This window comes from Impatiens glandulifera, chromosome 2 (genome assembly GCF_907164915.1).
Source record: "Impatiens glandulifera chromosome 2, dImpGla2.1, whole genome shotgun sequence".
Classification (NCBI taxonomy): Eukaryota; Viridiplantae; Streptophyta; class Magnoliopsida; order Ericales; family Balsaminaceae; genus Impatiens; species Impatiens glandulifera.
In genome coordinates, this window is record NC_061863.1 from 68,071,707 (window position 1) to 68,082,729 (window position 11,023).

Sequence of the window (11,023 nt, forward strand, 5' to 3'; positions counted from 1 at the left end):
CAAAACCCTTACTTAGCTTTCACACAATTTCTTTTCTTCACTCTTTCTAAAATTTAAAAAGAAATTAATTGATAAAAAAAATTAAATATAAATTCATTTTATTTATATATATTTTTATTAAAACATAATAATTTGTCGGTGTTGGTAGCATAAACAAACATGACATTTCCGCAAAACGCCTTCCCCTAGTTTTTGCTTCACTCAATTTCCTTTCTTCGTAATTTCTTGTAACAAATCTATCTAAAGTTTAGGAAAAACTCTCCAATCGTTGACACTCCCGATGGAGTCTCTGCAATTTCTGGAGTCTTCGGCTAATCAGTTGAGAGCATATGCGAATTCATTTTTGTCTCGATATGAACCTCTGGCTCTGTTTCTTGCTTTTCCTTTCTCCCTTGTTGTTGGTTGGTTCCTTCAATCCGTGGGTCATTCTGTTCACGAGAAAGGGCTAAAGACCACTGTTTTAGGGTTCATAATGTGTTCCATCAAGTAATTTCTTCTCCCTCTTTACTTGCTTTCATAATAGAACGCACATCTGGAACTTTACTCATTTTCTTTTTTTTTTTAGTTTTATTTCTTCTGATTGTCCAAGTGTTGTGTGATTTGATCGAACGATTTGATTTCCGACAAACAGATTTGTACCTGGCGTGAAGAATTACATCGATGCTGAGAAAAAGAAGGTGGATCATTGTAGAACTGCTTTCTTTTTTAATTGCTTAGAAAGTTTAAAAGGAATATATTTCATTGCTGGATTTACTGCCCTATTTGGAAATGAATTTGATTTGTTTATTTTTGCTTAGACAATAGTCTCAAATTAAAATCAAATACACAAATCTTTATTATAAAATTGAGATAAATGAAGGAAAAAATAACAGCCCTAACTAATGATTTAAAGGATGGGAATCTTGGGATACATTCTTCTGTCCTTGAGCCAAAAAAAAAAGTACCAATTATCCCAGTCGAACTGTTTTAGAAAAAAATGTGTCAGGCTCAAGCATTCTACTAAAGAGTGTATGACTACTTGGGGCAACCGTATTCATGATAGTGCTCTTGGCAATTAATTGCTGTTGACGTTCTAGTCTCTTGTGGCCGGATACCATATAAGAGGTTGTGCATGTAAGATAATATATAAATATGTACATATTATATATATACCTATAGCCTGTAGGAATGAATAAATAATTAAATCCTTGTAGTAAAAATAAAATTACAATTATTGCAGATACCTGATACATGGAGTGCTATATTTGGCAGTTGACTTTGTAATAGAGAAACTCAAGCTGATAATATTTGCATCTAGAAAAATACTTCAGAAAGCCTAACTCTGATACTTATCTCATGGATTTTTTGTTGCTGCAAAAAACTCTTGGTGGATTTCTATGTGTTCTTTAGTGATGGTCCTTATTGGAGTATGTATTTGCTTGGTTTAAACTTGCACATCCTACCTTCTGTTATCCACTTTTCCATTGATCATGCAATGAATGACCAAGATCTTATCTCAATTTTCTGTTTTTCCATGAGAACATAGATCATTTAACTTTCTTGAACTCAAAGCCCATACTGTCATTACTTAGTAATCACTGTATCATTACTTAGTAATCATTTAATTATTGTGATGATTTACCTAAGTAAAGACCTTCTCTTATCCACTGAGAGTATTGTCTTCTTCTTCTTTAGTTTCTATTTATTCTTTGACTTATAGAATATTCGGAGCACTAAAATACTCAGATACTTTATTAATTTCTATTAATCTTAGAAGTTGTCTGGTCTTCCAAGTCCTTCCAGCTTGCACCCTTCTTCTGCCATTGGGGGATGTTCAAAGAATTTTAATTGTGCAGGTAGTAGATAAGTTGCAGTCCAATAGTAAATCTAAAAGGGGGAATGGTTGGAGAACAGAGTTACCTGTGGTAGGGTTAGGAGTAGGTGTTCTTGAGAAAATGAGAGAGGACAAAAGAAATGATGTGGTTTGGCAAGGCAAATGCTCTGGTACAGTGTACGTGTTGTAAAGTTATTCAATCAACAACACATGCTGTTTGTTACTCAAGAGTCCATAGTCGTTTTGACACGTGCTAATGTTTTTGACCCTGTATATATGTAGTTATATTGGAGGTAGTGAAACTGAAGGGCATTTTTCTTTGATAAATGAGGCATGCTCCATGTGCGTAAGACACCTCTCTGTTTTAGAGATGCCAATTATTATTATTATTATTATTATTATTGTGTTTTGTTTGATGAACCATGCTCAAATTTGAACGAATTCTCAGGTTTGCTCACACCAATCCATTACACATGGATGTGTTCCACAGTGTTGTCAAATTTGAGGCAGAAGTGGTTGCCATGACAGCTGCACTCATGGGAAGCCAAGAGAAATCTTATGGAGGACAAATTTGTGGTAACATGACATCTGGAGGAACTGAAAGCATACTGTTAGCCGTAAAGTCATCTCGCGACTTCATGAAAGCTAGGAAGGGTATTGTAAGACCAGAAATGTACGCATACTACCCTCATATGTTCTATCTAAAAGCTGATTCACTAGACTGTTCCTTACACACTTTCTTGGGGCAGGATAATACCTCAATCGGCGCATTCAGCGTACGACAAAGCTGCACAATACTTTAATATAAAGCTGTGGCGTGTCCCTGTGAACACGGAATTTCAAGCAGATACTGCATCAATTAGACGATATGTCAACAAAAACACTATATTGGTACTTACACCCATAGAAGACATTAAGATGTGATCTAACTTAACTTCCATGATTTGTACTCTTGAAGTTGTTAGCCTAATACGAGGTTTTGTTATTTGCGACTTAAACTTATGTATTGTGATCAAGGAACTGTTATTTTTTTTTTTTAATTAAAACAGATAGTTGGATCAGCTCCTGGCTTCCCACATGGCATCATAGATCCTATTGAAGTATGTGGATACACCTGAAATCTCTACTTTTTGTCGACTTAATTACTTTTTTTTTGGAAATAGTCTTGTTGGCTTAATTACTAGTAGCACTAAATTGACTCTTCTTTGGATTCATGTAGGAGCTTGGCAAATTAGCTCTTAGCTACGATATATGCTTACATGTTGATCTGTGTCTTGGAGGTTTTGTATTGCCCTTTGCTAGTAAACTTGGGTATGTTCAATAACATAGTTTAATGGCTAAATTGAGCCAATTTGAGTTTAGTGTAGAAAATTGAGACTCATTCAAGTTCAATTTCCTATTAGAGATTATTTCCTTCTCCAAGTGTTGACTTTTTTGACCTCATTTGTTCAATTCACTTGATATATCCTATTAGTTTCTTACTGTGTTTGTTTTCTTTTCTTTTTCTCATTCAATCTGGAGTATTACTTTGGTAGAACAATATGATATGAAATTTTGACCACTGAGGTGGTTCATTTTGTTCCACTAAAGCAGACAAGTAAAATATTGTCTTTCTAGTTATATAAATGGTGAAGTTGTTTGAATTGTTCTTTCCATATTATATACTTCCGCGATTTGCACTATAAGAATAGTTCAGTTGGTAATCCCTCTGGATAAGACTCTAGATGTTGAAATTTGTGTCTTTTAACTTTGAGATCTTAAGAAAATGACTTGTTAATGATCTCCAATAACCTGAGAAGTGTTTAAATAGAAAAATGGTTACATATGATAACCTCATTTATGGCTAAGCAACGTAATATCCAAACCAGAACCTCATAGCTTCTGTTCAAACTTAATTACCAAGCCATTAGCTTACAATAAGTATCTTGCATTGTTTTTTTGGGAAAAGAAGAACCTTTTACTAAAATTTCCCAAGAGGTTATTAAATAGGATTTGTCCTCAGTTTTCTTAATCATCCAAACTTTGATATTTTTCCATTCCTTTGGAGACCTTTTGACTAACATATCTTTGTTAAGTATTTTCCAGATAGTATTAACATTGTGTATGGAATATTGGAATTTGTATCTCTAACTTTGTTAGGTATGAACTACCTTTTAGGTACCCTATACCTCTTTTTGACTTTACGGTACAAGGAGTAACTTCGATGTCTGTTGATGTACACAAGTATGGATTGGCTCCAAAAGGAACAAGTGTGGTCCTATACAAGAACCATGAAATTCGAAAGGTATACTTTTCTTGAATGTTGTTTTTTCCTTGTATATGTCTTCTTTTCCTTTGGACATTGTCTGGTGCAGAAAAGCACTTGCATAAATTATGGAAAGCAGGAAATGTACTGGTATCAATTGCTAACATATTCTATACTATATGTTGTATTGAGCCTTCCTGCATTGAATTTCGGCAAGCTGGGTCTTCAGTTTTATGGTAGCAAAGTTCCGTTGTCTTTCACCTTAGTGAAAAATTGATTATTGAACGGGCTTTAAGAGTTGAGTGGGACAACACAATATGTTTTGTTAATTCCGTATCTTTTGTGATGGTGCTAGTTTTTGGTGGTTTAAATCTTATAGACTTTTTTCTCATTCATTCTTTATTCTTCTCTATACAAATGGGGGTGGATTATAATTGGCTTATGCTCTTAACTGAGTTAACATTGGTTGCAAACAGCATCAATTTGTTGCAGGTAAATTGTTGCACTTAAACAAAATACTAGTCGAGTACTTGGTCTATATGTGACATCCTATAACTGTTTATATATTGTGCCTCTTCTATAGTTACTGAGTGGACTGGTGGACTTTACGTTTCTCCAACAATAGCGGGAAGCCGGCCTGGAAATTTGATTGCAGGTGCTTGGGCTGCAATGATGGCTATAGGTTTAGAAGGTGACCGGACTCCTTCAATCTCCACTGCTTTAAGTTGCTCTATTATCTTGGCCTGCATTATAATATCTCGCTTACAGGCTACTTGGAGAATACAAGAGAGATCATGGAAGCCTCTAAAAGAATACAGAGAGGGTAGGTGTATGAGTTATACATTATGAAGTGAACCTCTATCTGAGACTCATCCGATTTAATCTTGCAGAGTACAAAACATCCATGAGTTGTCCATCATTGGAAGACCCGACATGACAATAGTGGCTTTTGGGTCCAATGTTCTGGACATATTCGAAGTCAACGACATTATGTCTTCAAAGGGCTGGCATTTGAATGCGTTGCAGAAACCCAACAGGTGGCCCTTTAAGTTGTGGTTGGCAAATGCTACCACATCTGACTGAGAATACTTATTTCATTCTTTTTTTTTTAAATGAAATTCGATTACTAACCATAGTCAACCTGATGGTGGCACTGGTTTTGATTGGAAGACAAAACCAAGCAAGTACAAATCATGACATATCTAATCATGAATTCAAAATAGAAAACACAAACGTCAGTGGTGCTCACTTGAGAAAACTGAATTATGATTCACTTCCCAGAATTAATTCAATTTTGCTCTATTTCTATGGTCATGTCCTTCCTCTTGGATATGGTTTCCTCCTTTCTTTTTTGTGTTCATTTTCTGAAAGATCCTGGTTTCCGTACTTTGTTGGGAATCCATTGTATCTAAAGCTGTGATGGAACTTTGATCATATTTTGTATCTTTTGGGATGCGTCTCTCCTTCAGTATCTTCAGTTAGATCCAACTCAGACTACTCTGAGTCTATAATCTCCTCAGTCATATCGTCTCACCAGGGTTTGTGGAGGGCTCAACTTCATTCATGGATCCTTTTCTCTTTCCCTTGTCCTGCATCATCATTCTTTGGTTCTACTTCGTCCGACAAAGTGTCTTGGCCAATAGTATAGTCAACCTCCCCGATTGTTGTTAACAGCAATTGGGTCAACACGCACAACGAGTGTCTCGAGTTCACTTGAGACATGCTTAGTCGACGTCCTGGTCTCCCCACCCTTCATCTGGGTGGGCACTACGAATCCTCCTGTCCTGTTAAGTGGTTGGACTCACGCATAGAAATCACATCCTTCGTGTACTCCTAACAGGTGGTAGCTCCCTCAAGGAAGCAATTTTAATTCTCCTCATTGAAACAATCGATCAGATCCACTCCCCAGTCCAATTTCTCAAAAAAAGATAAAGTTTTTTTTTATTTGTTCCACTAAAACAAATCAGCTTACTTTTAACTTACCTATGATTTCAGAGGAGCCCTTTAGGTGGAACAACATTTCAATTGTCTTCATCAGTTCCTTAGGAAAAATGATCCTTCAGAGTTTTCTTTCGACCACAATGCCTTAATTGGAGGAACTCCTTGTGAAATGTTTCGATTCGATGGTAACTATGTTCCCACGACATTCCCGCAATGCCTTTACATATTGTCCGCGATTTCCCTCTGTCGTGGGCTGCCTGCCTCGCTCCACTCAGTTATGTCATCGAACGAGGTATTCCTCTCCCCACGTCCATACCTTCGGGGAACAGCACATGCATGCTTCAATCCCATCATCAATCAAACTATCAAATATTTTATACTTTGATTCGGTTTCGGTATGGGTTATTTTTTATTTTATAATCTTTCACATCACTTTTTTTTTATCAAACTTTATTTCTTAGATTTATTTCATCCTCTTGCATGACCTCCACCTCCATCAATGTTCTTTGAGAATTGAAGTTTACACTTCAATCTCTCAAAGTCCAAACTATTTTATTTAGAGTTAGAGCTATTTTGAGTGAGATTTATTTATATGTGTGTTCTGCTTTAATGAATATTGAGTTTTAAACAAGTTTTTTGTTACCCTTCAACATGTACCTGTGATTTGCCAGCATTCACATCTGTGTGACCCTTCAACATGTACCTGTGGTTGATGACTTTCTCAAAGATTTGAAGGAATCTGTGCAAACTGTAAGTTGGTCTTTGAGATTTTTTTTTTTATCAAAGATGCAATAATTGTTTTTTCCTGTCCATTATTTGTGTTTAAAGGAAATCATAAATAAATAAATAAATAAAAGAGTGGCAATCTACTTATTAGAAAATATATCTACTACTAAAAAATAAAAAATAATAATAATGACAAGAAGTCTATGTTTGATTTTAAATTTTGCTTTCCAGGTAAAAGATAATCCAGGCCCTATAAGTGGAGGGCTTGCTCCCATCTATGGCGCAGCTGGGAAGATGCCAGACAGAGCCATGGTTGGGGAGTTGTTGATTGATTTTATGGACAATTCTTGTTAGGTGTTATTTGGCAGACAATACAACTTAAGTTTATTCTTGTGTTATTGCATTGTGTTTTCAGTTCAAGGATCTAAGTAAAAGTTTTCATTTCAAGGATCTAAGTAAATAATATAACAGTGTGTTTATTTGATCTTAATTAATATTTTAGATACATAAATATTTTTACAACTTGTTATTTTTGAAAGTATAGATCTTGTTTATAAATATTTGTAAATAAGGCAATGTGGTTATTTTGAATAACAGTAAATTTATTTCTAAACCTTTTGAAGTCATGCATTTTTTCTTCTTCTATGACAAATCATTTTATAAGCAGATGTGAGTTAAAACTGAGTTTAGACTAATTAAGAAATGAGACATATTTCTTAATTTAAGTTTAAGAAATTAGAATGCAAAGAAGAAGAACCTTAAGAATATATTTTTATTGATGACACTATTTTTTTTTTCTTATTATCTTGTGGTTGATGTTGGGATGGTTTTAGATGTTTGTTGACTAATTTATGAAATTTTGTTTTTTTAACTTGTGCTACTATATATATATATATATGGGGGGTTTAGTTTCATAGATATATTTTGTTTTGATTTAATTTGTAATTGCCTATAGCAGCTATTAAATGATATTATCTGTATCAGTATTCACTATATATTTAGATTTAGATGGTAGAAAATGTAATATAGATAAATAGGAAGTAGATTAATTATATAATTAATGATGAGGAGGGGCCAAACACGTAACAGCCACTAGCTAGCTAATAAGGGTAATTGTGATGGAGAGTGCTAGACTAAATTAATAATGTTACGTGAGCCAACTACTACCAAAAATATATATAAATATATAGATCTAGTGCTTGCTGCAAAAAATGGGAGGATACAGATTGTTTAATTTCTCAACTACTGTAAGGGTAATATACTAGCTAGACAGTTAGTTACAAACACCTTTTAAAATTTCAATTATATATGTAGGAGGACAAAAGGATAGAGGAGGATAATGCAGTGACTAAAATTAGGGTTTGAATATACATTTATTTAATAGAAGAGAGTAGACGAGAGTATAGTACGTAGGATGAAGAAGAAGAGTTGGGTTTTTAAGGCCGGCCACCTGTCACATGTCTGCCTTCTTCATTAATTAAGTTTACTCACACACTTAAATGCTCCTACCAAGGAAGGAAGGACAGTGTTGTAGAGAGCATTCAAACACTTAACTTTTAACAATCAAAGTTAGAAGTAGAATAGAAGCAATTAACATGATTAGAATCTCTACAAATTCATACAAATTATGTATGATATATGTAACAGTTTTTATACATAAAAAAAAATGAAAATTTGTGAAAACAACTTCATTTGATAATTTTGTCATTCTTACTATAGTAATATAAGACTATCAACAATTTGGAAGATATAAACAACAAATTAATAGAATGGATGAAAATATTATTCGGATTAAATACCTTTGAAATGAAATATTTGATCCGATTAAATAGGATATGAAACTGAAAAAAAATTAAAAAAATCTAATATCAACCCAAAGTGGAAAAAGTTGATGAGACCTCTCTCCTATGCTAAAAAAATCACCTGAAATACTATTAAAAATTGATTTTTAACTTTTTTATTTTATTTTTTAAACAGACCAAAGATAAGAGGGCGGATTAACATGGAGAATATTATTGAGTTTGAGTGTATTCTTACTGTATTTCTTTTTCAAACCGTATAATTACGATTTTCCTTTAACATAAGCTCACTTTAAAATATAAACTAACTTCCAACAACCCCAACTATATATATTATAAATGTATACTAGTAAAACTTTAATATATATATTATGTATTTTTAATTAAATTCATAGAAATTAAAACTTTAATTTTATTTATTTTTTAAATAAAAAATGCTATTATATATATCAATGTTGTTATTCAACAAAAATATATTTTTTAATAAAAGAATTTGGTATATAAAAAAAAATTAATATATTTATTTGTTACATAATCACTAGTCATTCTGGATTAAACCAATTTTTTTTAAAAAAAGTGATAATTGTTAATATTAAAGAAGTTTAACATTTAGTATTGTCACGAATTTTGATTTTCATAATTCAATGGACGATATAAATTAAATTATGATGGACGATATATTTAAAAATATATATATATATTTAAATATATATATATATTATCTAATCAGTATCTTTGTTTAATACAAGGGTTAGCATTGCATCAACTCTTTGTAACTAATAAAAATAAGGATGATACATTTCTTTTTGGGTTTCATTATTTATTATCTAAAATATGAGGCTAATTCAACTCGGATGGATATGGGCTTAACACCGAACCAAAGGATGGATGGATATTGAGATCTTTTTAGTCCAAGGTTTTATTTGAGTTTTTTTCAATTAACAATTTATTTATTAATTTGAAATGAGTGTTATAATATAATTTAATTTGGCGTAGAAATAAAATGATGAATTATTAAATAAACAAATCTCAATCGGTGAATATCTTTGGAATTGTTCCAGAGATATCTATCATCTTGAATTCCTTAGCTTTCAATAGAAAGCCTAGCTTTGCTTTCTCATTTCTCTCACACCACACGTACTACACAACAGAAGATATGTCGCACTTATTCGGAAGGTCCGGTCCTCCGGATATCAAAGACACATTCCCTCTTCTCGTTCTCAACATCACCTTCCGTCCGTTCTTTTCTTTGTACTACTAATTTGGGGATTCCTCATATCCATTCCTCCTCATCATTTGTTTTTCAATAGGAACATCTGCGACAATTTGTTTCCCCTATTCGACAAGTATGAAAAAGTTGTAGACGTTTTTATTCCCAGAGATCGAAGGTTCGTTTACCCTCTGCTCCGTTTTCTTCATCTTCTAATAGATACATTTTGTCAATTATTCCCAGAGATCGAAGCGATCCTTTTTTTTTTTTTTTTTTGCCTGTAGAAGAAATCTCATCTCCCCCCATTACTACTGCTATTTTATTCTAATAGGTTTTCAAGTATTTGTGTATGCATGCCCTAGTGTGTATATATGTCTTATCACTTACATATTATCATACTTGAAAACATTTTTCAGAAAATTACATTTCTTTTTTTAAATGGGGTTTTGCTTATATTGTCTTCCGTCAGGACTGGAGATTCGCGTGGCTTTGCATTTGTTAGATACAAATATGCTGAGGAGGCCCAGAAGCAGTTGAGAAGCTTGATGGTGAGTTTCTGTAATCCATTTCCACATTTCAGTTTAATATTCTATCTGATAGTATCAGTTTGTATCTATTCTATTCTTTCAGGGCAGGGTTGTTGATGGCAGGAGATAATGGTCCAGTTTGCCAAGTATGGTCCAAATGCTGAAAGAATGTGAGTGCCTCTTCTTTTATATGAAAAATGGTATGTTCACTATAGTAGTTAGTCATCATGACATTGGCTTCCAGTTCCCACGATTTAATGCAAGATTCATCCTTTGTCTACCTCCTAATTTCTTTGTTTGTGTGATCAGTCTTTATCATATCAAACATGTGAGTTGTTTGAGGCTGCAGTTCTTTTAACACCATTTTGTTAAGTAATCCGTGTATTGAAACATCTAAGTTTATGGTTCGATCGAGTAATTTCATCAAGTTTATGGTTCATTTTACGTGGAGTATTGCTTAAGTGGCTTCCTTAGACTTGGCATGTCATTTCTAACTTTTGAGCGATTTTTCTGAATGATCTTTGTTTAATGGTATATCCTTACATGAGGATCAGATGCTAATTGTGGACTGCTTTGATATATGATCAGATTTATACTCTGCTGCTTATAAATGTTAATTTAGTACTTTGATTCGCTATTTAATGGATAATCTATATTTTCTATATTGTTCTTGTCTTGGAAAGTCTCTGGTTCTCTTCCTTTTTTTATCACTTGTTTGATCATCTGTTTGATTTGAATTCGATTGACTAATTTCATCAAATT

General features: G+C 33.2%; 2 protein-coding genes across 4 annotated transcripts; both read left to right on the top strand.

Moving 5' to 3' along the window:
• Positions 1–185: 185 nt before the first annotated feature.
• On the top strand, positions 186–7,247 carry LOC124925577 (sphingosine-1-phosphate lyase). Of its 3 annotated transcripts, XM_047465617.1 has the most exons (15): positions 186–486; positions 632–677; positions 1,836–1,990; positions 2,096–2,155; positions 2,262–2,486; positions 2,563–2,704; positions 2,863–2,913; positions 3,033–3,124; positions 3,971–4,097; positions 4,535–4,550; positions 4,642–4,749; positions 4,827–4,881; positions 4,949–5,095; positions 6,671–6,749; positions 6,957–7,247. In XM_047465617.1, the coding sequence occupies exons 1-15, from the start codon at positions 281–283 to the stop codon at positions 7,077–7,079; spliced, it is 1,632 nt and encodes a 543-aa protein (XP_047321573.1). In that variant the 5' UTR covers positions 186–280; the 3' UTR covers positions 7,080–7,247. The 3 variants fall into 3 exon arrangements, with proteins under 3 accessions (XP_047321573.1, XP_047321574.1, XP_047321575.1); XM_047465618.1 differs by lacking the exon at positions 1,836–1,990 and having other exon boundaries at positions 344–486; XM_047465619.1 differs by lacking the exons at positions 186–486; positions 632–677 and having other exon boundaries at positions 1,838–1,983.
• A 2,345-nt stretch (positions 7,248–9,592) lies between these two features.
• Positions 9,593–10,425, top strand: LOC124925305 (serine/arginine-rich splicing factor SC35-like). Its single transcript, XM_047465273.1, has 4 exons — positions 9,593–9,763; positions 9,835–9,912; positions 10,204–10,292; positions 10,370–10,425. The coding sequence occupies exons 1-4, from the start codon at positions 9,681–9,683 to the stop codon at positions 10,423–10,425; spliced, it is 306 nt and encodes a 101-aa protein (XP_047321229.1). The 5' UTR covers positions 9,593–9,680.
• The last annotated feature ends 598 nt before the right edge of the window (positions 10,426–11,023 follow it).

What these genes read in the sequence shown, in the direction of transcription:
- LOC124925577 (XM_047465617.1), top strand. Translation starts at nt 281, where the DNA reads ATGGAGTCTCTGCAATTTCTGGAGTCTTCGGCTAATCAGTTGAGAGCA. An exon ending in TCGATGCTGAGAAAAAGAAG is followed by an intron (nt 678 to 1,835) that starts GTGGATCATTGT and finishes TTAATTGTGCAG; the next exon opens with GTAGTAGATAAGTTGCAGTC. An exon ending in ATAAATGAGGCATGCTCCAT is followed by an intron (nt 2,156 to 2,261) that starts GTGCGTAAGACA and finishes ACGAATTCTCAG; the next exon opens with GTTTGCTCACACCAATCCAT.
- LOC124925305 (XM_047465273.1), top strand. Translation starts at nt 9,681, where the DNA reads ATGTCGCACTTATTCGGAAGGTCCGGTCCTCCGGATATCAAAGACACA. An exon ending in TTTATTCCCAGAGATCGAAG is followed by an intron (nt 9,913 to 10,203) that starts GTTCGTTTACCC and finishes GTCTTCCGTCAG; the next exon opens with GACTGGAGATTCGCGTGGCT. An exon ending in AAGCTTGATGGTGAGTTTCT is followed by an intron (nt 10,293 to 10,369) that starts GTAATCCATTTC and finishes CTTTCAGGGCAG; the next exon opens with GGTTGTTGATGGCAGGAGAT.